A 26,440-nucleotide genomic window follows, 5' to 3' on the forward strand; every position below is an offset into this window, starting at 1 on the left:
CTGATTACTAGTTAATGAAAATAAATACAAATCTACATGTGGCATTATTTGGCATTTCTGACTGAAGATCAGTAACACACACCTCAAAAATTAAGGGTAAAATAACTCCCCTTCAATCAAATACACTATAAAAAAAGATCCAGGACATAGCAGACACTTCATATATGCTTATTGACTGACTGATCCACCTTAGAAAAATCTGGAGTCATTTTCTTCCATGATCACTGAGGAACTGAAAGAAGGGGAGGGTATGCTTTGTTTTAGAATGTTAGCCTTTAATTAATCAAGGGTAGCCTTTAACTAATCAAGTTAGTGAAAGAACATTAAAAAAAACTTTCATCTTAAGATATAAGTATTCACATAAAAGGGAAAGCTTTTAGGGGACTCACCAGAGCGAATAATTTCTGCCCGAAGAAGTGGTTTCTGACTGCACAGTGGAAGCGTTTCTAGCAAGGGTCACTACACAGGAACCCTCGACCAAAATTGGCGATGACTAAGATCTTCTGATCAAATCCCACCCTACCTCAAGCCTAACAGAGAAATAGGGCCCCCCCCCAAGCCCTGGTCTCTATGCTGCCCTCAGGCAACAGGAGACTTTTCCCCATTCTCCCAGCGGTTGTAATTCAAGCCAGGAGAGCCTCAATTTCACTATTTAGTTTTTCTTTTCTAAACAGAGGCAGTCCTCGACTTACATAGATTGTGTTTGGAATGCAGAATGTATTTTCCCACTGAAACTATGTGATAAATGGGGCTTAGGTTCCCAGCTCAGGCCAACAAACCCAGCCTATTCCAGCCATGACTACAGAACTGAACCACTGTTTGTAGCCTCGTTTCTATGGGGAAATGCACTCTAAGTTCCGACTTGGGATGCCAAGTGCACATCTCTCTCTAATGTGACCCCAGCAGTGGGAATTCCCTCAGCCCCAAGCTGCTGGTGAAACAGGGGAGCTCATTAGAGCAGAAAAGAAAGCCAAGGCTTCTTAGGACTGCAGAAGAGGGTACAAAGCGGGGGGGGGGGGGGGCGCCGGAATAGTGGCAGAAAGCCCCATTCTCGCCTCTTCTCTCCTGCCAATTAACTTTTCAGGCAGAAAGGAGAGAGCAGCAGCGGGGGCCTACAATATTATGCTCTCCCTTTCCCCCCACTTCCCTTTCTTGTCCTCCTTCCCATTTCCCCTCAACACCACCTGCCTGGGCAACAGCAGACATCATCCCACATACAGGCGACTGAGGGAAGGGAAGGGAAGAAGTCAGAGAATGGGGGAGAAAAAAGGGTGGGAAAAACCCCAAAGCCATTCTTGGAATGCCAGACTGGGATAGCAATCAGGTGCAGCTAAATTTAAACTAGAAGTCAATTAAGTCTAGGACTGTACCCAAAATTCAGTGGCTCCCACTGTTAGCACTGTTGAGTTTCATCAGAGAACCAAGTTGCACTCTCTAGGACAGGGGTGGGAATCTGCAGTCTTAAAGCCACATGTGACCTTCTAGGTCCTTAAGTTCAGTCAAAAGGCCGTACTTAAGGACCTAGAAGGCCACATGTGGCCTTAAGGCTGTAGGTTCCCCACCCCTGCTGTAGGAGCTTGGAGTGGCCCAGTGAGGGGTAGAAGATGGCTGGCTGTACTGGCTACCCAGCACTCCCTAACTGCTTAACTGCTGTTCCTTGGCACCCCCTGCACATCCCATTACCTACTCATTAGGTCACAGTTGCCATGCTCCCAGGCCTTGGGTCATCTTCAGGCTCTGCAGAAGGCGATGTGATCAGATCTCAAGCTGAAATAGCCCACTCCCACTTTGAGGTCTATAAGTGGGTTCATGAATCAAATGCTAAGCCTCCTTTTCAAGTCTTCCTTCTGATTAGCATGGTAAATATAGGATTTTAAGATGTGAATATTATTCCTTCAAACTTTAAGAGACAACATTTTTTTTTACCTCCTTAAATCCCTATTCACCTTTGTTACAAGGGTTTTGTTTTTCTTTTTCTTGTTTTCAGTAGAGAAGAGAAGAGTGGGAGGGAGAGAAAATTGATTTGTGTTCATGAAAAAAAAAAATGTAATTTAAAAAAACCTTACTTCTCATAAGCCAGTCCATTGAGACAAAAAAAATAATGATGTGCTTACTAATTTGATGATTTTAATCTGGTCCAGTTTTTAATGAGAAGAGCGCCTCCATGTTCAGGCCCAGGCTGGCATGTGCTGCCCCTTCAGTCCCTAAATAAACCTCACCTACATCTACTCCCACCTCACTATCTTCCTTTTAAAAACTCCTTGTACTCTCAGAGTTTTCCAGAGGGACAGTATTGCTTTTCTGCCCATTGCTTTAAAACCAGAAGATATGTTTTTTATCCAGTCCTGTTGGTTTCAAGAGATTCACATTTCTAACTATTTCCTCCACTGGTCTCGAACCAGCCTCCTGTTCCTAGATGGGCCAGAAGTTTTCTGAAACATAAGTAAGGCTGTAGACAGACTTGAGTCATCTTGGATGGGTTCCTTGTCAATATTTCACTATGTTGCAGCCTGATCTACAAAAAGCCTTCCTACAGCTCTGTACCCTAACTCCACAACTGCCAACATGGAGAATTTCTGGGCCCTTGGCAGGTATCAGACTCTGCCCCCCCAAAAGTCACAATTCAAAGAAAACTTGCAGATTATAAAGTTGAGTGTTTTAACAAATGCATTAAAAACAAATGCATAACATGTATATGGCTCCTATTATTTTATTTTCTCCTGTGACTATAGACATCTATTTTTTTTTTACCAGCCCTTCACGAATTAGTTTATTTCTCAACCTCTGGAATTAGCCTGCCCTTCTTACTTAACTCAATTCAGTGAACTTATTCTGACTAAATGGCATTCAGCTCACCTCAAAAACAGGTCCTTCATCTATTCTGTGTTATGTCCTAAGGCGAACTGTCTGAAATTCATAAAATGGTTATCATTCCTACTGAAGTGAGCCCAAAAGCAAACATGTGTCCCCTTAAGAACTATCCAAAAGCATATAAGGAGGATCTCTGGATACAGGCTTCAGCCCCAGTTTTCTTGACCTTAAATCATGGCCTTCCTTTTAATTATATACACAAATACCTCGCTGTGGCTTTGATCAGGAAACACAGTCACCACAAAACTCTACAGTGATATCAAGCCCAAATACTGCATTAAGGGTCCACTCATCTCACTAAGTGACTGAATTGGTGATCCAGGAGAATTTCATGGTCACTTAAATCTACTTTTCATTTTATAAACACAGTTACCCTTACTTATCCCCAGATTCAAATGCACAGGCACTTTGACATCGAAATAGAGTCCGTTGCTAGCCAAACGGGGGTGGTAGAGAGGGAAGAATTACCTTATAACCTATAGTCTTCCGATAATAAAGAATTTCTTTTTCCAGAAGCTCAAATAAACGTGGTGGAAAGAACTGAAAATCTTGGATATTTGGTTGTTTTGGTGGTCGGGGGGCCTGTAGAAAGAAAAAAAAGTACATTAAAATGAAAAAATACACAATGATACTTTATTCATTTTGCTGAAAAAGAAAATTTTTGTGTATGGACACCTTTCTAACACTTGTGTTGAGGGACAGGCTTCCATCCCCTTTTGAGGGTGTGTTAGAGCAGGCCTTTCGGGGCACAGTTGTTGTCCAACTCAGAGCAGCATGAGTTGGCTGGTGGTATGCCCTATTCTACGTGGTACCAAGCCACATTCAGAATACAGAGGGCCAGCCTCACTTACCTTTGGAACTTTCGGCTCACTAACACGTAAAGCCTCCCTGAAATAGGCGTCCACTGCGTAATTGGCCTTGCGCTCTCGCTTTGGAGGCTCTATCCACTCCATCATGCTGAGCTAGACGTCAAACAAAAACCAGGTATTTAAGCATTTCCAAAACATGCTTGGAAAAGAAGGCACGCAAAAATGCCAGAAAGGAAGGGGAACTGACTCAAACCCGATAAAAAAGCCATCACCGGTGCTTCAGAACCTACCATATCTCAAGAATCTGTGTTTCCACAAGCCTAGTAAGAATTTCAATGGAAAGGCTATGAACGTTACACTAAAATTCTCTCAATTCCAATGGAGTGTCCATGACTTCTGGAATACTGATATGAAAGGACTCTCCGATATTACGAGATGATCTCAGTGAGTGAATTCTGAGCGTCAAGGGAACTCATAGACCTCTAGGGGATATTGGTTTGGTAGAATGGATATACTGATGAAAAGAATAAGGGGTACCAAGGGTAAAGACTAAGGACCACATCACAGTAGGAGTTTATCATACATCCTTTGAAACCATGAGGAAGAAGTGAATAGGGGCAAGGATCACAGTCAGCTGGGAAATATAATTCAGAACCCTCTTATCTGCCACCACCCTACACTACACCTCAGCAACCTCTCCTCCTCTAGGGTTCAACATTGTCTTCAGATCATCCACTTCAGGTCCTTCGTACTGTCACCTACTAGCCTCCAGGTCACTTCAAAATTCACATGGATATCCCCTCAAGCCCCCTTGGCCTCCCACTTCACCCAGCCTCCTCAAATCCCAAGACCTCAACTTTGACTCTACCTCAGTCATGCACGGGGATGGTCTTAGACCACATCATTCACAACTGTTCCCTCCATAGTCTTCAATGTTGAAATTCCCCTCTTCTTGCCCTGCTATCCTTTCATCTCTTCTTCTAAACCCATTCTTCATCTTTGCCTCAACCTTTAGTTATTATTATTATTATCAACAACAACAACAATAATAACCAACACTTATATAGCATTTACTATGTGCCAGGCACTGTGCTAAGCACTTTACAAGTACTATCTCATTTGATCCTCACAACTACCTTAGGAGGTAGGTGTTATTATTATCCTCATTTTATAGATGAGAAAATTGAGGCAAGCAGTGGTTAAGTTACTCAAAGCTAGCCTTTTTGTAATGCTCTAAGGTTTACAAATTGCTTTCTATATATTATCTCTTTGGATCTTCACAACAACCCTCTGTGTACTTCAGCTCTCATCATCCCCATTTCACAAGTGAGGAAACAAAGTCAAAGAGGTAAAGTGACTCGGTCACAGGCCCGCAGCTAGTGCTAAGGGCAGGACTCAAACTCAACTCTTCCTGACCCCAAGTCAGGATAATGACCCCACTCACTACATCATGGCACCTCAGTTGTACTATATCCCTCTTTCTCTGCTCCCAGGTCACCAGCCCTACTCTGACCCCACTTTCTTCCCTCAGACTCTTGATTCTGCCATTTTCCAATTCAACCATACATTCTGCCGACCCTGAGTGCTAGGTTCCTTGTGCAAATACTGCTCCCAGGCTGGATCACACCCTGCCTTCCAGGCACATAGTAGGCACTTAATGTTTGTTGAGTGACTGACAAACTGCTGGAGAAATCAAGCCTCTGTGTAGATTCACAACAAATTTTGGTTCCCTACTCTCAGCTTGTCCCTTACTGCCACTGAGCAAAACTTCTAATCTTCCTCAATTGGTCAGCCATCTCACTGAGGCAAACAGGGTGAAGTGACTTGCCCAGGGTCACACAGCTAGGAAGTGTCTGAGGCCAGATTTGAGCTCATGAAGATGAGTCTTCCTGATTCCAAGACCCATGCTCTATGCACTATGGCACCACCTAGCTGTGCCCCACCCCCACCCCAGCACATAGTGAGGGTTTATTAAATGTTTCTTTTAACTGATTTGTTGAACTGGACAGAAGATGCCCTTGTTGCTTCAGGTCTCACCAATAGGTGAGATCTAATCTGGTTCTAAAGACAAACAAACCTCACAGGAAATTCTTTCCTCCTTTACAATCCCACTCTCCCTCTTCTCCTCTTTCTCTGACTTCCTTCTCTATGAACTCCTCTCACTATCCCATGAGGCTTGTAAGAATCGAGACCTAGTTTTCTCTTATTCTTCCATTAAACTTATTCCCTTCATAAATATATTCACTCTCATAGACTCAGCAATCATCCCCACATACAGGATCACTGTTCTCAAGTTAGAAGGCATCTCAGAAGCCATCTTCTCCAACCCCCTCATTTTATAGGGAAGGAAACTGAGGCCCAAGGAAGTAAAGGGACTTACCTAAGGTCACACCCATAGGACCCTGGATCTATAACTAGAAGGGACAGCAGAGGCCACATTTTACAGAGAAGGAAACGGGTCTGGGGAAGTAAAGAGACTTGCTCCAAGTCACACAAAGAATCTGAGATCGAGAGCTGGAAGGAGCCTCAGAGAACCCCTTACTTCCAACCCCTTCACTTTACAAAGGAAGAAACTGAGACCTAGGGAGAAGTGACCAAGGTCACTCAGGCAGTAAGCATCAGAGGAAGGATGTGAACCCAGTTCTTGGTGCAGAAACAATGAGCTCTCTACTATACAACATTTCCTCCGATCTATATTTTCAGCACTGACCTCTTAGCCTCTTTCTTATGTGAGCTCAGTCACACTGAAAAAGTCTCAAAAACAGCACTCGTTTTTTTCCCTGACATAAGATGTGCTTACCCTAACCCATGAAAATCAATGTCATTACTTTATCAGCACACTTCATATTTGTCAAGGTTTGCATTTAAGCAATGTTCCTTCAAGTTTCAGTGGTCTTCTCAGGGGAATATTTCCCACATTTTGAGAACCTTGCTAGAAAAATGGAAGTCACAAAATTTCAATGTAATCTTGGCTCAAAGTCTTTGGAGAAAACATCCTGTTTATTTATTATCTTGTGTATAAATGACTTCTTCCTTCTTAAATTTTATAATAAAACTGAGGTTATGACAAAATGCTCAGGCTAGAGCAATAGCTCCCTCTATGTCTGTGTGACATGGAATTTATTGCTACGAGAATTAGCAACTTCACATAAAATACCCAAGTAGATTAAAATTAACTAAGTAACTTTTTTAAAAATCCATTTGCTTCCCAGGAATGAAAATGAGTTTTTTTTTTTACTCATATTTAGCCTCTTAGAAAATTTAAAATGTAGAAAACATTCTTAGTACCAATAAGCCCCTGGGCACAATTTTCAAATTCATAAAAGTCACAAATAATGAGTAAAGGATAATGTAAAAAGAAGCTTTGCTCATTACGAGGGTAATTCTACAGTTAAAATGCAGCTAGGCCTCCATCTCAACAGGAAGTCAAGAGCCAGGGATAGTGACTGAGTATCGTCAATATACGGGTTGTGCTGTAAACTAAGATGTTTGTAAAAGCTCTGATTCTTCATAAAATTGACAAATATAAGAAAAAATTTTTAATAATTTTCATTAGGCCAGTTTACAAAATAATGACTTTAAATTTATACTAAAAGTTGCCAGGCTAAATAGACATCAACCTCCCTGATGATGCTGTCTCTGGGTTACGTTATGTGGTGCTGCTTTATAGATATTATCAAAAAGTTCTTTTAGCATTTCTTTATTAAATCCATACCTGGGGATGGGGTCTAGCTATAAACCATCTTCAAACTCCTTTGGACCATCTTACATCAAAATGAATAACCCAGGGATATCTCAAATTCAATATGCCTCAAACAGATCTCATTATCTCTACCCTTAACCTGTCCTCCCCCCAGACACACCCAGACACACACACACACACACACACACACACCCCTTCTCTATTAGTATAGAGGATACCACCATACTCCCAGTCCCTCAGGCTCCCAATCTTGGAGTCATCCTGGCCTTTTCACACACTCTCACTCCCTTATATCCAACCTGTTGCCAAGGCCCACCGATTTCACCTTTGTGGCATCTTGGAAGACCCCCTTGTCTCCTCTGACACAGCCAGCACCCTGGTGTGGGGCCACATCCCCCCACCCCTGTGCCTGAACTATTTCAATGGGCTGCTGGGGGCGGGGGAGGCGCTGCCTGCTTCAAGTCTCTCCCCTCTCCAGTCCAGCCTCCTCTCAGCTGCCAAGGTGATTTTCCTAAAGCACAGGTCCAACCAAGCCAAATAAACCCCAGTTTACTAATATTTCCTTTCATTTCTTAGATCATAATCTTCAGTTTGCCTCTTAAAGGTTCTCTTAACCTTGCCCCCTCCTACCTTGCCAGTCTTCTCACACTTTCCTCCCCTCCACGTACTCTGGGATCCAGTGTCACTGGCCTCCTGGCTGTGCCTTGCAAAAGACACTCCACCTCCTGACTGGGTATTTGCTTGGGCTGTCCATCAAGCCTGGAACTCTCACCCTCTTCATCTCCGCCTCCTGGTTTCCGTGGTATCCTTCAAGTCTTAGCTAAAGTCCCGCTTTCTGAAAAAAACCTTTCCTGGTCCTCATTAAGCTTAGTGCCTTTCCTCAGAGATTATCTGCAATTCATTCTAGATATAGATTGTTTGTATAGAGTTACTTGCATGCTGTCTCTCCCATCAGACAGTGAGCTCCCTCAGAATTTTTTGCCTTTGCTGTAATCCTAGGGTTTAACACAGAGTAGTGCCTGGCACATAGTGGGCACTTAGTAAATGCCTGCTCACTTGACCTGACTAAATGTTATATAGGTTATGTTCCAATCAGGTTTCATGACCATGAAAAGCCTGGCTTGGTCATTTTAGGGGTGAGGCAAACAGATGCTGAAGTCAGCAAGACTTGGATTTAAATCCTCATTCAAACACTTGGTAAAATGTATGCCCATGGGCAAAGCACCTCGTCTCTCTGGGCCCTGGCTCCTCATCTGTAAAATAAGGGAGCTGGACTGTATAGCCTCAAAGGTCCCACCCAGCCCCAGTGCCATCATCTGATGATCCCATATGGCCTTATATTCTTTTAATTTAATTCACTTCAATAAATAATGCTGGAGCAACTTAGGAAGTACAAGACACAGAGAGGAAACCCAGTATGATGGGTGGAACGCTGAGCTTGGAATCAGGGAGCCCTGAGGTCTAAGCATGTTTCGGCCACAGACTAGCCACGTAACCCTGGGCACTGTCACTTAACTTTGGGGTGCCTTGGCCAAGTCCCCATGACTTCTCCACTGAGTCAGGGGAACAGTGATCTGGATTGGTGAGAGGGTTCCCCAAAATGAGGAATGAACAGGTCCTCTGAGGACTTGTGTGCACAAGGCCCTTCGTTAGGTACTGAAGGTACAGAGACAAAAAATGAAACATTCCTTCTCCTCAAGGAACTTATATTCTGTTGTGGGGCACAAATGGAGACAGAAAAGTAAAAGCAAGCTAATATGAGAGAGAGAGATGACTAATAAAACAAGGGGATCAGGGAGGCTTCATGGAGGCAGCAGCACTTGGGCTAAGCCTTCGAGGAAAAGAAGAAATCTAAAAGGCTGAGGAAAGCAGGACGTGCATTAGAGATTTTGCTGGTGCAAAGGCATGGTGATGGGAAACTCAATGCAGAGTTCAGAGAACAGCTCATAATTTGTCAGGATTTAAGACTATAGGATGAAGAGTAATATGAAATGTCTGGAAGGGTTTGCTGGAGGTTGTGGATGGCTTTCCATATCAGGCAGAGGAATGTGTATCTTGCCCCCTAGGCAAGAGGCAGCCATTGAATGCTCTTGAAGGGAGGGAATGATGTGGTCAGACCTGTGTCTTGGGAGGAAGGTTTTGGAAACTGTGCAGATGGACCAGAGAAAACTGGAACAGTGTAGGGAAACAGTGTAGAAGGCTATTAAACCAGTCCAAGCAAAAAGTAATGAGGGCTTAAACTAGGCTGGTGGCCAAAGGAGTGAAGAAAAGGGGAAGAATGCGAGAGACAGTGAAAATCGATGTTTATAAAGGACAATTATGAAACTCAAGGCCTTTCGGTCCCACATCCAAAGTTACCTTTTGTTTTTCTCTATAATCTTCACCCTCGAAGTTGTACAAACTCGTTTCAGTGTCCATGGTGAAATTTCTAAGAGAGCTCTCCCCCATTTTCTGCAGCCGTTCATTCATTTCCGCAGTCTAAACACACACAGTAAAGCATGCTCAGATGGCCAAATTCTTCTTGTATCTCTTATCAACATTTTCCAACTCTATTTAAACACCAAGGTTTGACCTACAATGTCCAAGCTGGCCCACTTGCAAGATAGGATGAGTCCAAAAGACATACTAAAATAACCCTTTATCAAATATTAACCTGAATAGAAATTCTATTTGTCCCCAAGTATTATTCATTCACTATTGACCCTTTCTTCTCATTTTGGCTTTCCTAACAACCCTCAACCAGTGGCTGCACGCTTCTATTAGAATCTTTGCTCATTCCATTTTCTTTGAATTAGTTTATTCTTGTAGGTGATAAAGGCACATTTGGGGCAAAATGGTACAATGGTAGGATATACGCCACCCTAAGATTATGCCAAATTCAATCAAGGACCTTAGAAACAGAAATCTTATGTTAGTTAAATTGCATTCAAAATTATAATAGTAAAAACTATAATATTCTAACACTTAAGTAATGCTCTCATAATTTGATGTAGTAGCAAAAAAAAATTAAACAAACACAAGTGGGAAAATATGAGATTCAACAAGCAAATCTGCTCTGGGATATGGCTGAGATTTGGGAGGGATGAACCCAATGGCTGTGAGATAGCTGTGGAAGGGTCTGCCTGAGCCAAAAGGGGGACCAGAAGGGGGCAAGGGCTAGGCTGTCCTGCTTTCTCTACATCCTCAGGCAGGGATTGTCCCATCCCTTCCTTCAGATACCTTCAGAGGCAATTCCTCAATGCCCTCAAAGTAGTCACACTGCCAACACAGATCTCCTCTGTGTATATCCAGTCTAGTTCAGCTGCTTTTGTCATCTTTGATTTCTCTAGTACCCCTCCCATTTCCTCTAGAAACACATCCAAGACTGTGGGATATGTGGTGATTCCACTATCCTTAATGGTGAAAAATGTCTGTTCCAAAAACAACTAGTACTAGCCCAAAGTGAAATGGGCTGCCCTATGTGGACTAGGCCAGGGTGGGAAACCTGCAGTATTGAGGCCACGTGTGGCCCTTTGAAGCCAAACTTGCTTGGGTTCTGTCAAACAGCCACAATTGAGGACCCAGAGGACCACATGTGGCCTCAAGGCTGCAGGTTCCCTAGCCCTGGTCTAGGCAATTCAGGTTTAGGTGGGAACTGTGGTGCATGGCCTAAAGACCCGTCTAACTCGAAGATTCTGTGAATTCAAAGTATTCCAATAGATCAATAATGAGTAACTTCAAATCCAGTGCCTCAGACAGCTTTTTAAAAAGTTGTTGCAATTGAACCTGGTAGGGCAGTATTCAATAAACTAAGAAGTGCTGGAATGACTCCTTAACATGGACTAGTGAAAATATTTGAATGCAGACTAGTAGAAATTAGGCTAATATGAACATCCTCTGCCATTTCAACAAGTGCCGGATGAATACACACATGGGTGTAGTCCATAGGGAGACGCTAGGAAACTAGGCAAAAGCTGTGGTATAAAAAGAAAAGGGATCAATAAAATTGTTGTTTAAGCTGTTGTCCTAAAACATCATTTTTTTTTCCATTTTTGGTGGAGAAGAGGTTCCCCTCCATCACCCTGGCTGGACACAAAGCAGCCGCTGATGGTCGAACCACCATGGAAGCTTTGACCTGCCCCATTTCGCAAGGTGCACTGGTTCCCTCTCCTTGGGCAGCCTGCTGACCCCAGCTCCCAGGGGCCCACTATGCTGGTGGCAAGACTTAGGACAGATGCCTAATGGGCTTTAGAAACCCTACTGCCACCCAGAATTCCAGAGTTCAAGCGACCCACCAGCTTCAGCCTCCCCCCCAGTACCAGGGGCTACAGGCAGGCCAGCCCTAAAACACAGAAATGACAATAATGAAGTGGCTTTGAAGTACATCAATTTCCAATTTTTTTCAACAGGCATGTTGAGTCTTTATTCCCTCCCATGAAAAGCAAAGCAAATTGCCCCTGACTAAAACAAGCACCAAGTTATCATAATAAACATAAAACGAACATAATAAAGAGGCAAAGTTCCATTTTTAAATTCTCCTTTAACTGACCTTCTTTTCCCCTCTCTCTAAAATAGTTGTAATGTCTTCCTCTGTCAGTTCACTTTCTTTGGAAGCAAAAACATGTGTGGCTCCATGACGAATCATCTGAAGCATCTCATCTTTTGCCAACTTGTTAGACTGTTGATCAATGAGCCTACCTAATATCAAAAGTAAATATCGTGGTCTTTAAATGGATTGTACACTACAAAGCCTGTATAAGAAAGTGCTTATATGCATCTGTTTCTTTGGTGCTGACCTATTTCATCATTGTAGAGAATTCACTGTACAGAAACTCCTTGAACCTGCATCAGACAACGAGAGTTACTTCCAGACTCCAAGAGTCATAGGAAGCACCACGAAGTTAAATGACTTACCCACACTCACAAAGCTGGGACGTGTTACCAACAGGACTCGAACCCAGGTCTTCTCTGTCTTCAAAGAGAATTCTCTATCCACCTACGTTCCATCTCGCAATCGAACACGACCACATTTAAATCATGAGTAGACTTTGGGAAGTTTAGAAAGTTGGCTAGCTTTAATTTTTCCTCAAAGCTATCTCTTCTGAAGCCTCTCCTCTGGCCCGTTTCCCACTCTGGCATTACATTCCTTGTCTAGAATTCTTTTAAAACCTAGAATGGCATCATTTAGGGGGTTCAGATTTTCCTCTGAGAGCAGGCACTCCCTTATAACTGTTTGCAGAAAAAACAACAGAACGTTTTGTCCCCTGGATACCAGGTGTTCCAAATTACATGCTATTATAAATAAACCAATATCAGGTTAGCTGAGGTTCGAATACACAAGCTGCATATTAAATGTCATAGGCAGATAAGACAGCTTTAAAATAATTATGTTTTCAAAGAAGATTCTTTTTTCTCATTGCTAAAACCATCCCTCTATTTCAAGCCCTGATCAATCCTAGCAAAAAAGACATCTTAAAAGTAGAGCCCTTGAGAGTGCAAATTTTTGCAAGAGCCAACTAAGGAATTATATGGAGATTTATACACACACACACACACACACATCTATACATATACATACACATATTTATGAATATTATGGAAAAGCATTTGATACCTTGCTGTATTACAATAGAGTCAAGCCTCAATTTTATCTCTGCTCTTTCTACAATCCTGTCTTCGACAGTGTTGTCAGTAATAAGTCGGAATACCCGTACTGGCTTCTTCTGACCAATACGATGAGCTCGATCCTAATAGAAATGAACCAAACGCATGTTACTGGGGATTCTGGAACCAATTCCTTGCCTCAAGTCTCTCTCTATTCCAACCCACCCTCCACTCAGCTGCCAAAGTGTTATTCCTAAAAGCACCGGGCTGAATGTGTCACTCCCCATTCACCCCATTCCCCACTTAATAAACTTCATTGGCTCCCTATTTACCTCTGGGATCAAATGTAAACTCCTATGTTTGGCAGCGAAAGCTTTCTATCTGGCCCCCTTTCTAGCTTTTCAACTTCTTTACACACTTCTCTATAGCCAAAAAAAAAAAAAAAAAAGTATGAGAAGGGGCAGTGAGGTGGCGCAGTGGATAGAGCACCGGCCCTGGATTCAGGAGGACCTGAGTTCAAATCCGGCCTCAGACACATAACACTTACTAGCTGTGTGACCCTGGGCAAGTCACTTAACCCCATTGCCTAGCAAAGGGAAAAAAAATAGCACAACACTTCCCTCCACACACTCTGCTAGCCAGTCTCACTGGCCCTCCTTGCTGTTCCTCACACATGACTCCCTATCTCTAGTCTCTGAGTCTTTGCACTGGCTTTCAATGCTCTCCCTCCTAATTTGAGTTTCCTAGAATCCCTGGATTCCTGGCAAGCGTCAGCCAAAACGTCATGTTCCACATGCCATCACAAGGTACCTTTCCAGTTTATCTTGTCAGTACTGACTTATACACATGTTGCCTCCCCCATTAGAATATAAGCTTCTGGAGGGCAGGGGCTGCTTTCACTTTTGCTCTTTATCCACAGTGCTTAATGGCACATTGGCTGATTGTCTATGCTTGGCCAAAATCCTAAAAAATGAACCATCCATCTTTTTCCCTTCAGGAAGTAAGTGTCTGCTGCCTATACCCATAAGACTCCCCATTCACAGAAAGCATATTCTAGGTGGAGAGAATAAAAATATATGGAAATACTTTCCTGGAGATAAAGAAATCAGGAAAGAAAAATGGTAAAGACTCCAACAGATGAGGCTGAGGGAGGGGACGTAGGGACCATGTAACTAATTACAGGTAAACTGACTTTCACATAATAATGAATTACAAAAGCCAGTAACAAAGCAGATGAACTTTCCACAAAGTAGTAAAAATATATGCACAGAGCCAAAGCCAGAGGCCTCCTACTTTTTGCTGTTTATCTAAGGAAGAATTTCTAGTGTAATTTGAACCCAGAGGGAGATGAGAGACAGGGGCAATGAGGGCTTAACTGTTCTGTAAGGTGAGATGATTGGGGGAAGGGGGGTGATCTAGAGCTCAGGACAAAGGCAAAGGACACACACCTTATCAGAGATCTCTGAGCAGCCAGGGAGAGTCTGACCTTTAAAGGGCTTTTTAAATGCCCACAAGCCACAGAAGCAGGCAGCGTAAAAAGAAAGGGGAGGGGGGGCGCAGAGAGAAAAACAAACCACCAAAAGGAGATAAACACGGATAAATCTGCAAACCCTATACAGAAATACTAGCTATGAGTATGATCAGGGCACAGAAAGCCGCTCTATTTCTGGACAAAACTTTTTAAAAGTATCCAAAAAGTACAGTAACAAAGCATGGGCACCGCATCTTCTTTATAAACTCTAATCCTACTGGGGAGGAAAGATGTTGGAGACCCGATTCCAGTATGCGGGTAGTCCTTCCACACAGTAACTTGTGAGATATCTAGGGCAAAGGCTGGCTTGGCTTTTTGGATGCTCTGGGATCTCTCAGGTGTTGAAAACCCCTCCAATAAGGCAGATCACAATTTATGCAGGACTTTCCCACCCATCAGTAAATCAATGAATATTTATTCAGGTCTCAACTCCAGGCTACATCCTCTTATGAATCTGCCACACAAAGGCTGGGAAGCAGGAAGAAGGGTTTTTGACACTGCGGAGGAATATGAAAACTGTACGGGGCGGGGGGGAGCAGCGAGGTGGCGCAATGGATAGAGCACTGGCCCTGAAGTCAGGAGGACCTGAGTTCAAATCCGGCCTCAGACCAAACACTTGACACGTACTAGCTGTGTGACCTTGGGCAAGTCATTTAACCCTGATTGCCTCACTAAAAAAAGAAAAGAAAACTGTATGGGGATTATCATACCCATTTTACAGATGAGCAAACTGAAGCTTTAGTGACTTGCCAACAGTTACACAACAATTGAGAATCATAACTGGGATTCAAACTTCAAATCTGTCTTTACTCCTACTCCAGAGGTCTTGTCTTTCTTTCCTTTGATCTCTAACAGAGCTCACCACAATTCTAATTCCCAAAGAGCCGTGTGACTTTGGGCAAGTCTCTTTCCCTTCCTAGGCCTCAGTTTCCACCTCTGTAAAATGAGGGGATTGGACTAGATTGGCCTCTGAGTTCTCTCTCAGCTCGAATGTTAGGCATATTAGTTAAGTGCATTAGTTAGGCATACTAGTAATTAGTGCATTAACACGTTGATTTTTTTTTTTAAAAATCAATAAATTGACTATCAGGGATTTTTTACAAACCTGTTAGACATGAGAGGGATAAACCAGCTGTGTTTTCATATTCATAACGTTCACTTTTTTTTCCCTTTTTCACACTTTTTTTTTCAAGTAATATGGTATATCTAAAATGATGGTCAACTCTTAACTGTGTTATTTGTGGAATGCCCAGAATGATTTGGGGAAGCATTTTTTAGCTTCAAAAAATACCTTTTCTTTAAACGAATGTCTTGAACCTTGGGCCATAAGGCATATATATGGTCCAGAAAACAGGTGCCAGATGTGCCCCCCATCTACTTTCCAGACCTGCCAGGGGACAATCCATTCTAAACCACCTCCAGCAGTCCCAAAGAAGGCCTTCCCTCTTCCTCCTCCCCCTCTTCTCCCCACCCACCTTCTTCAACAAACTCAGGGCCCTGAATAGCCAGGAAGGACTCTAGTTAAATCCTTTCTAAAAGCAGCTAATTGATTTAAGTAGAAAAAGAACAAGGTATACAGAGCCGACCAGTAATGACCTATGCAATCAAAGGGGAATGCAGTCCCTCAAAGGAAACCAACAGCCTGCCTTGTCAATGAAAGACACGGGAATGTTGGATAACGCCACTTACAAGCAGAAAGAAACTAATGTAGACAAAGGTCGGGAGAATGGGAAATGCAGAAAACAGCCAAAAATATTTGCACTCCTTTGCCTTAAGAAAGCTGGGGATGAACCCGCTTGGGCCAAAGGCTTAGAAAAGACTGCAAACAAGGTACAGAGAGCCTCTGGGTAAGGTAACAATAGGAAGGTTTCACTCAGAAGAGAGGCTATTGGATGGACTGCAGAGCTGGAAGGGACCTCAGAAGCCATTAAATCTACCCCCATCACTTTACAGAAGAGGAAACTGAGGCCCTGGGAGGAGAAATGACTTGCCCATGATCAATGGAGTAAATGGCAAAATTGCAATTTGAACCCAGGTTCTCTGACTTCAAATTCATTTATCTTTCTGCTACAACAGATTTCTGACCCCCAGGAAGTCAGAATCAAATGTGTTACATTTGCCCTACATCCCAGACACACCTCCCACAAGGATGAAGAGGGACCACCAAACTTCAGTAGTTTAAGACCAGTGAGAGCCTCTCCCTGAGTCCTCCACTCTCTCCAGCCCACTGCTAACCATAATAAATATCTTCATTTCCTGAGGACATGGCAGCTGAGCAGAGATGAGAAGAGGCCTAGGAGGGTGCTACACAGCCAGGCTGGCATTAATGAACATAACGACAAAATGAACAGTGAGTGGGTAATGTCACAAGCAGATTGTCCACACATGGGTAATTAAGAGTTGACCATAATCCAAAACACTCCCCTGCCTCACATCCAGGGGTGTGCAAGAGAGCCAGCTGAAACTCAGATGATTGTTACATTTTCACTGTGATCACTTCCGCCTCAGAAATCGGCGAAGGTTCCAAATCAGGACTTGAGCTACTGCTTTGGTGATTGTCCAGACTTGAGGAAGTGATAGAGGATGTGTTCATAATGAAAATTAACCCTTCAAGTATGTTTGTGTGAATTTTTTTTTTGGAGAGTCAGTAGTTAAACATTTACTAACACACTCCTGCTTGCAATTCAGACTATCTCAGAGCATTGGGAACCACATTGCAACCAGGACCACTGAGCCCAAATGTATAGACCCATTTTAAGATGACTTACCATAGCTTGCAGATCGACCTGTGGATTCCAGTCTGAATCATATAATATAACCACATCTGCAGTGGCCAAATTAATTCCAAGACCTCCAGCCCTTGTACTCAGCATAAAAATGAATTTGGTACTATTAGGAGCATTAAAGGTATCTATGGCTTCCTTTGATTAAAAAGAAAGAAGATAAAGTTAAAAAATGTGGTATCACAATAGCAGTAGTCTCTAAAACATAGACACCATTATTTAAACTCATTTTATAATGCTTTCTTTCTTTCAATTTCAAGATGTGCTTCTACCTACTATACTGTATGGGAAACCATAGAAAGCAAATCACAGGGACATCAGTCCTCACTTTTAGGATGGGGGATCTTAGCCTTTTGGGGGTTCTGGACCTCACAGGCAGCCTGGGTGATGTTAATGGCCCCTTCTCAGAATAATGTTTTTAAATTCACCAAATAAAATCCATGAGATTACAAATGAAAATGTCCTTTTTTTCCCATCAACATTCACAGATCCCAGGTGGAGAACCCCTGCTCCAGAAGCATACGTATCATTCAAGACAACTACACGAAAAGAAGACACGTGGACAGCTTGAGATGAACAAATAGGAAATTGTCATTCCATCTACACAGCATCGGTATGGTATCGTGGAAGAAGAACTGCAACGTGGGCCCAAGGAGAGAAGAGAAGCTGACTGGGGGAGAGTGGAAGAATGGCAGAAACCTCAATCCTGCATCCTACTAACTGGGAAATAAAAGAAATATCATTTTAGAACTTGGTTCTCTCATTGAAAAGGTGGAGGAAACTAGAGTTGGTCAAGACAAGGTGTTTTATCTGGAGACACAGAAGAACCAAGATTTAACTTGATGGTCTGTGCTGCCCACCTCCTGATAGAGTGTTGATGAGCTCAAGATATAAGAATGAGACCTGGACCAGTGTGGGAACTTCTTTTTGTCTGCCTATGTATATCTGTCATAACGGTTGGGGTTTTCTTTCTGTCTTTTAAATTGGGGGGAGAGGAAAGAAAATGGATGTTTGCTGTTTGAAGAAGAAAAAAAAAGAAAAGAGAGAAGAGAAGAGAGAAGCTTCAGCAGCTGGGGATAGAAAGAAAAGATAAAGGAAGAGGGGAGGAGGCTTCCCTCTGGGCCTACTGACAGGAGGTTAAGAGATAAGAATTGGACAAGTGCCTCAGGCCATTCAGTGGAGAGGCTGGCCAGCAAGGCCACAGCTAATCTTGGTGCCAAGGGGTCAATGATAAAGAATACTCCCCAATCCACACAGAAGCTGTGGGATCTCCACTGTGTTGCTTGGGTTGGCCTAACTGGTTTTCTTTTTTATAAAGGGGGATTCCATAGGGTAGAGGGAGTGATTGGGAAGTGACCATTATATGCCACAATAAAATATTAGTGAACTCACATGAAGGATGAGTGATCTTGTCAGTTTGGGAAACTCTTGTCAGACCTAGGGGATAAATCAATGGGAGAGGCCTGGGGCACACAGAAATTCAATGAGCTGCCCAAGGTCACACAGCTAGGAAGGATCACCAGAGAAAGATTTTCAACCCAGCTCCAATATGCCAAACTGCCTCTTAATAAAAATGACTTTTTAAAAAAAAAAAAAAAAGAGAAAATTATACCCTGATTAAAGTTACAGACAGAAAAGATGGCTCACTGACAAAGTCATTCAAACATGCAGAGGGTCCACATAAATTAAAGGAAGGCTGCACCAACCAAAGCAGAAGACAATTTGAGACTCAATTAGAAATTTTTTCAGAATAATAGGGACAAAAAGGACAATTGTAGAGCTAGAATTCAGACACAGCCTATGGTATTTAGTGACAGCAGACATTTCTTTAAGGATGGAACCTACAGCTGGGATTTCATTAATATGAGTAACTTCCAGATGAGGACATTCCCTCTCCCAATGCAGACTGGCACTTTCTCTGAACTTACAGTCTTAGAGAGATGCCTAGAACACTGAGAGGTTGAGTGACTTACCCCAGATCACACAGCCAGTATGTGTCAAAGGCAACATTTGAACCCAGGTCTTCCCAGCTCTGAGGTCAGCTCTCCAACCACTGTGCAACACTGCCTCTCAGACATTTACGTAGCACTCTACAAAGCACTTTCCTGACAACAACTTTGGAAAGAGCAGCTTCAGCTGAGTGATGATATAGATTGCATCAGACTGCAAAGGGCTGAGGAGGGATGGGACATTAAGCAGGCCGAAAGTACGATTTAGCTGAGAAAGGAATGAAAGATGTGGCCTACCTTAAAGGGATGGTCTGGGCCAGTGGAGGGAGTTTTTAAGGATGAAGGAGACCTGGGCATGCTTGAAGGCAACAGAGAAGGAACCAATAGATATGGAGACGGTGAAGATACAAGACAGTGAGAGGCCAACTGAGGATGCAGTGTACTAGAGAAGACAGGAAGAGATGGGATTGTGTGCACAGATAGAGGAGTTGGCCTTTTTCAGAGACTTGAGGAAAAGAGGAAAGAGGGAGAGATAATGTCAAGGGGCTCTGGAACGAAGAGAGAGGGAGAAGAGGGAGCTCCCATTGAATATCTTATTTTCGTAGTTAAGTAAGAGGAGAGGTCCTCAGCTGAAAGAGAGGGCAAAAGAGGAGATATGGGGAGTTTGAGGGGGGAAGAGAAGATTTAGAATAGCTTCTATAGAGCGTGAGACAGAGAGTCAATTCCAGAGGAACAAAAAAAACTGCCTTGCTCCAGTGAAGGCCCAGTTGAGGCTGGAAAACAGAATTTGTAATGTATATCAACAACACAGTTGTGAGATTTCCTCTGGTTTCTTCAGTGGCACATGAGAAGAGGCAGAGGAAGTGGGTTGTGGGAAGAATCCAGGGATGAGGTCCAGCAAATAAAGCCCAAGTGGAACAGCAGGGCAGGAATTCAAGAACAGAGGACAATGAAGAATTGAAATGCCCAGCTACTGGGTTGAGGTGCAAAGGGAAGTGAGGGACATCTAAGCAGGGATGATGGCCTGAGAAAGTACTGGGGGGTAGAGGGATGGAGGTCTTGATGAGAGCAAAGAACAGGTATAGGAGGGATGGGAAACTATTGTCAGAGAAAGGAATGTCAGAGCTTCTAATTAGGGAAGTGGTTGGTGATGGCAAGATCCAGGATGTGGCCCTCCTTAGGCATGGCTGAGTTGGAGTGAAGGAGAAGGTCATGGGGCTTAAGGAAGCCAAGGAAAATGGGAGTTTGAGGGATCATTGACATGGATATTAGAGTTCCTTAGTACATCGGTCTTAAGGGCAGAAGCTTGAGAGGAGAAGAAGGGAGCATTCCATATGCTGAACTCCTTGAGAAAGGAGGGAGAATGACCTAGGGGTAGACAAACTACAGCCATCATCAGGAAGATGCAAATGCAGCAAAGTAAAAGAATGTCAGAGCTGGAAGGGACTTTAAGAGGGCACTCTCCCTACAGAGATGAGGAAACAGGACCAGAGAGGAGAAGGTCACACAGCAAATTAGTGGCAGAAGCAGGAGCAGAACCCAGGTCTCCCAGGCTGTCCAGCTCCCAGTACCATGTCCACAACACCACCCGACGTCCTAGAGCCGTACAGGATTAAATGCGCCCAGCAAAAACAATAACACCCTAAGTGGAAAATTACTTAAAAGTAGAAAACACAAAGGGAAAATACATTGCTTAATCGAGCTGTCATGGCGGACAGCTATTTAGCCTTTCTCACCTCTCTTTCCTCATGCGGCGTCTGGCCATCAAGCCGACAGTACTCATAACCCCGCCACATGCAATAATCCTCCAGGATATCCAGTAACCGTGTCATCTGGCTAAAAATGAGGACTCTTGACCCTAAACATGTTCACAAAATAAAAACAGGCAAGACTGAAAAGGTCATTTCAAAATTAGAACATGACATGCCACGTGAACGTACAGCATACATTTTAAGGTGCTCAACATCCCATTCAAAAATGCATGGCAGTGTTTTTAATTCATGAGCTTTATTCCAGGGACAAGGAAGACTCAACACTGCACAATGTTATTCTTGCACAAAAGGTTCGCAAATATATGCTGAGAAAAATCAACATTCTGCTTTGTTTTTCTCACCCTGTTCTTTGAGTTTTGACAAGAGTTTATCCAATGCCACCATTTTGCCACTGTTATTGACAAGATGGGTGTCAGTTGTATACGGCGGGCCAGGTTCAGCACCATCGAACAGGTAGGGATGATTACAACACTTTCGCAATTGCATGAGAATATTCAGCAGCCGCATCTTATCCATCTTTCCAGCCGAATTTAAAATATCAATATCTTTCATCAGGATCCGCGTGTACCTGCAGTTTTAGAAGCATGATATAATTAAATGATTTAGTAAAAGGTTCGCTAATACCATAAAGCAATATTCCCCTGGTAGCTACTTTAAATTTCCATTTTAAAATAATGAGATTTCTAGCAAGATTAAATTCAATTAGGAAAAAAAAGGGCAAAGAAAAAAGAAAAGTTATAGGGAAACTATTTTTCTGTCATGTAAACCCATTTCTCCTTGCTTTATCCATCAATGCAAATGGAGATCCATTGGTAGCTATGTGCTGTACAATGCTTTTTCTTATACTTGCATATGGTTATCAAGTTCCCAGCCTTGGCTTCCCTTGTTTGAACTAAACATCCTCAGTTCCTCTAATCGTCCTTCAGAGGTCATTTCCAATCCTGTAAACAATTTCTTCTCTCGACCTTTTGCACATGTCACAAGGGGATTAAAGACCTTATCCACAACAACCACAGAGGCTCCTCAGAGCTGACGTTATATTCTCATTAAAGTGAGTGAGATTCTATTCTTTTCTTAATGCCATTAATAGATCGTTGACCTGTCCGGCCTGTGGTTCATTAAGACTACCTCTCAATTTCCTCTATACTTACCCATGGCTAATCCTATCTCATCATCCATTTATGTAATATCCACAACCAGTTTTCTTCAACCTTGATAGGAAAATTTCATGTCGAGCTTGTTCTAAAAACTTTAAATCTGAAATTATTTTACTTCCAAAAACAGAACATAAAATGTAAGTTATGAAATAAAAACAAAAGCAAAACGCTACCAGGTAAAGTTCAAAGAAATGAAATTCTCTTGGACAAACATATGAATGTTAAATGAAATTAAAAAGCTTACCATTCCCTTTGCATCTTACTTAGGCCAAGGTAAATTTTTACTTCCTTTTTAGGAGGTAGGCTCTTTTCTACTTCAGCTTTTATACGCCGTAACAAAAATGGTTTTAAAACCTAAAGAGTGAAGTTTTTCATGAAAGTTTATAAGGCATTTAATACCGCAAGTTATATATTTTACATGATTTTAACCAACATTCTAATTCTGAATTTCCTTGCCATCATGTGAACTGAAAAAACCCAACTTTTCCAAACTTTGGGGCAGCTCGTGGCAGGCCGTGTCATGTTTAGGTATGACCTAGGGGTATCGAGCCTCCTATCTTACTGATGGGATTTACCCATCTGGAACCAATGGGCCAAATGAGTGTCTCAAAATTACAACGCCCATTCCAAATAGTACATAATGACTGAAGGACACCCTGGGCCCATATTATTAAAGAATTAGCAGTTGGAAAGGCTCCAAGGAGATCTCGAGATATGGTGCTAAGTACTGGTAAGTGTGGGGCAGTGCAATATGGTGGAAAGAACTGTTCTTGGCATTAGGAGACCTTGATTTGAATCACGCTTCACACTAGCAAGACATTCAGCCCTTGCTTTTCTGTATGTCAGATAAGCAAAGCATTCTTTATCTTATATGAGATTAATATTTTATATACCACCTATCTCAAAGGGTTGTTGTGAGTGAAGTCCCCAAAGAATTGTGAGCTATTATTATTACTGTCCCAAACCACAGGAGGACCCAGGGAACTGATCAAATCCTGAGCTTACCTAGGGGTCTACTCCAAAAATTAGATAGCCAAAAAAGGTCAAAGCATGCCCCAATAGATGAATTAGTTCAGGGGCCCCTCTGGGCAATCTGAATGGCTCAGAGATCTCAAAGGTCTGGACTGAAATAAGACTTTCCCCCAGGAGGATTAGTAACCCTGCGTTGAATGGGGGACAGAGAATCCAGAAATGACCTGCCTGCTCTGGATGAAATACCCAAGGCCTTTGTGGATGGGACCATAAAACTGCTCATCCAACTAATATAACAACACCACCAGGCATTCATCAAACAATTTCAGGCTTTTATTGTGAAATCACATATAATCTCATTTTATCTTCACAGCCCCTGTGAAGGATTGTGCCAGTTTTATTAATCCTACTTTTACAGATTAAGAAACTGAGTCAGGGAGAGGGCAAAAGAAACCACATTACACAGGTGGCCTAAGGCGGAATCTCCTGACTCCTAACCTGGCCTTCTTTCTGCTAGCAAGTAGGGGAGTGTAAGCATATGCCAGCTGTCATCTCTCCAAGCAGGTGGCTAATGGCTTCTCTCACAAGTGATGAGGAGGGAGTATAGCAGCGTCACCTTGCCCACGAACCATTAAAAGAAACAACAGGCCCACATGTGCCCTTGGGCACACATCCCATTGGTCACCAGGCCTTTAGTTCCATAATGTTACCAGTACCGATTATGAGAGTTTCAATTTTTCAATGTTAAATCATAACTAGAAACAAATCATGAGGACCTCCCCAGGTTTTGATGCTTTGGAACATAAAAAAAAAATAAGGGAAATGCATCTATCCATGCAATGAGTCAAGAATTCCCACTCAGCATGGAAGAATATACAAGTGTGAGGGAAGTAAACTATAATAGCATTTGCATGAGCAGGGAAACAAGAAAGTTTTGGCTAGCACTGAACTAACAGTATTAATAATGATAACAACAATAATAGCCCTTAAAGAGCCCCTTAAGGGTTGCAGAGTGCTTTACATTTGTTATAATGTGTTATAGAATAGATAAAGGAATATGCAGGCCAATTGTGGGGAGGAAACCCACCATGTTCCTTCATGTACCTTGTTCTAGCCCAAACTATTTGTGTGTCAAGCCAGAGAATCATGGGAATTTCTAAACCAAAGTCCAGGAGCTGTTTAGGACAAAGGCCTGCTACCTACTCCCAGGCATAAGAGCTAAAAAACTTAGTTTGGGGGCGCTCGGCTGGGCTTTTGTTAGCTAGATGCGGTGGGTAGCCTCTATGACTAAAGGGATGTCGGTCGGCTGCTTTAAATAGGGAGAGGCTTTCTAGTCACTTCATCACAGAAGCCCAGAGCTAGGACGGCGGCCAGGTAGGCCTGAAGAGTCAAAGCCCAGAGACAGAGATCAACAAAGGCATTCTCTGGCCCTGTGACATCAGACATGGTAGTTACTCCTCCACTAATGTTCCCAGGCTTCACATGTCCACTCCTCCCACCAACGATATATATACTTGGGGGGAAAAGTGTGCCCCAAATTCAGGAAAGGAACGTTCTATTGTTATTCACCTTACTATTCTTCTTACTATTGTTATTACTTCTTACTATATACTTCTTACCATGGTTGCTATTTCATTCAATGTCATTGCTTTGAACTAACTTCCTGTAGCTGCTAATAAGCCAGGGTTTCCAGTAAAGGTGGGCCCATGGAGTACCTTGAAACTTGGACTGAATTTTCTAGGAGTTTAACAAGTACAAGGGGTTTCCTGAGGTGTCACATCATGGAGAGATTAATTGGGATATCCCTTCTAAATACTGCAAGGATCCTTTGAAAAAATATTCAATCACAATTCAATAATAGTAACAAGTAAAATAGTAACAACTAGCATTTATATATTGCTTTAAGGTTTGCAAAATGTTTTACATATATTATCTCATCTGATCCTCACAACCCTGTGACGTAGGTACTATTATTATTCCCATTTTATAGATGAGAACAGTGAGGCACAGAAGAGAGGAAGAGAACACTTAGAAAACGTTAAGCACTTTGCAAATATTCTCTCATTTGATCCTCACAATAACCCTGGGAGGTAGGTGTTATTATTATTATTACTATTATTATCCCCATTTCACAGCTGAGGAAACTGAGGCAGACGGAGGATAAGTGACTTGTCCAGGGTCACATAGCTAGGAAGGGTCTGAGGCAAGATTTTAACTCAGGTCATCCTGACTCTTGGCCCAGTGTTCTATCCACTGCCTCACCTTGCTGCCTCAATTGTTCAGCTGTCCAAGGAGCATTGGACTAAGGACCAGAAGGAGCCAGCAGATGCTTACACATTAGCGATACCAAGTCCATGCCGAGCGTCCATCCAGCTGCTGGACTTGATGGGACCCACACGGTTTCATAGGAGGAGTTCCCCATCGAGAAGAATCCAGTCAGCCTTAGAAAAAAACTGTTCTGTCTATGGAGGAACACTTAGGTCTAAGAGGGAGTCTCTCCTCAGGTACTGGATTATGTGAGTTGCTTTTATTTTTTTATAATCTCAATATAGACAACAAACCAGAAAGACAAATCTGTTTTGGAGTGGCCACAAGCTTATGATTGAGAGGTTTAGTGACTTGCCGACAGTCACACAGATAACAAGAATCTGAGGAAAGATTTGAACTCGGGTCTTGCAGACCCTGATAGGCTATCCACCGAGCCGCCTAGCTACCACTTTCATACCCCTTGACAGTGTAAGAGTTATTTGACAGCAGCTAGTTTGAGCTATGGAACAAAAGCAAACACACACAGCAAAACCCTCCTTCTAATCACAGCCTCATGGAGCTCTTTCACGGGAATTGACCCAAACCAAGGACTGCTGCTTTGGGGCCTACCTCTTAAGACTTTACACTGCACTGAGGATGGGGAGGCAGGGTGGTGCCATGGAAAGAGAACTGATTTGGAATCAGAGGATGGGGGTTCAAATTCCATCATTTACTGCCTGTGTGACCTCGAACAAATCCCTTCTCCTCCCTGAGCCTCAGTTTCCTCCCCTTTAAAATTAAGGATTAAACTAGATGGTCTCTGAGGTCCCTTCCAGCTCTAGTTCTAGGAGCCTAGGTATGACCTTGGACAAGTCCCATCCCTTCCCTGAGCCTCAGTTTCCTCCTCTGTAAAATAAAAGACACTGGATTAGATGATCCCTGAAGCCTCTTCCAGCCCTAGATTAAGGATCCAATATGCAACCATGGCAAGTCATTTCCATTCCCTGGGCCTCAGTTTCCTCCTCTGTAAAATGAGGGAATTAAACCAGATGGCCTCAGAGGT

The 26,440-nt window shown here is 42.8% G+C and overlaps 1 protein-coding gene across 2 annotated transcripts in view; it reads right to left on the bottom strand.

Moving 5' to 3' along the window:
* Positions 1 to 26,440, bottom strand: part of SMARCA1 (SWI/SNF related, matrix associated, actin dependent regulator of chromatin, subfamily a, member 1) — a 118,424-nt gene that overhangs the window by 39,384 nt on the left and 52,600 nt on the right. For both annotated transcript variants that reach the window (XM_027838571.1, XM_027838561.1), the window contains 9 exons: positions 22,403 to 22,512; positions 21,343 to 21,569; positions 20,966 to 21,087; positions 17,266 to 17,418; positions 12,977 to 13,109; positions 11,912 to 12,060; positions 9,742 to 9,861; positions 3,723 to 3,833; positions 3,340 to 3,453 (listed from right to left, as the gene is read on the bottom strand). In XM_027838571.1, coding sequence (XP_027694372.1) covers positions 3,340 to 3,453; positions 3,723 to 3,833; positions 9,742 to 9,861; positions 11,912 to 12,060; positions 12,977 to 13,109; positions 17,266 to 17,418; positions 20,966 to 21,087; positions 21,343 to 21,569; positions 22,403 to 22,512 — 1,239 coding nt within the window. The remainder of the gene's footprint in view (positions 1 to 3,339; positions 3,454 to 3,722; positions 3,834 to 9,741; positions 9,862 to 11,911; positions 12,061 to 12,976; positions 13,110 to 17,265; positions 17,419 to 20,965; positions 21,088 to 21,342; positions 21,570 to 22,402; positions 22,513 to 26,440) is intronic.

This window comes from Vombatus ursinus, unplaced genomic scaffold, assembly GCF_900497805.2.
Source record: "Vombatus ursinus unplaced genomic scaffold, bare-nosed wombat genome assembly UNPS02004596.1, whole genome shotgun sequence".
Classification (NCBI taxonomy): domain Eukaryota; kingdom Metazoa; phylum Chordata; class Mammalia; order Diprotodontia; family Vombatidae; genus Vombatus; species Vombatus ursinus.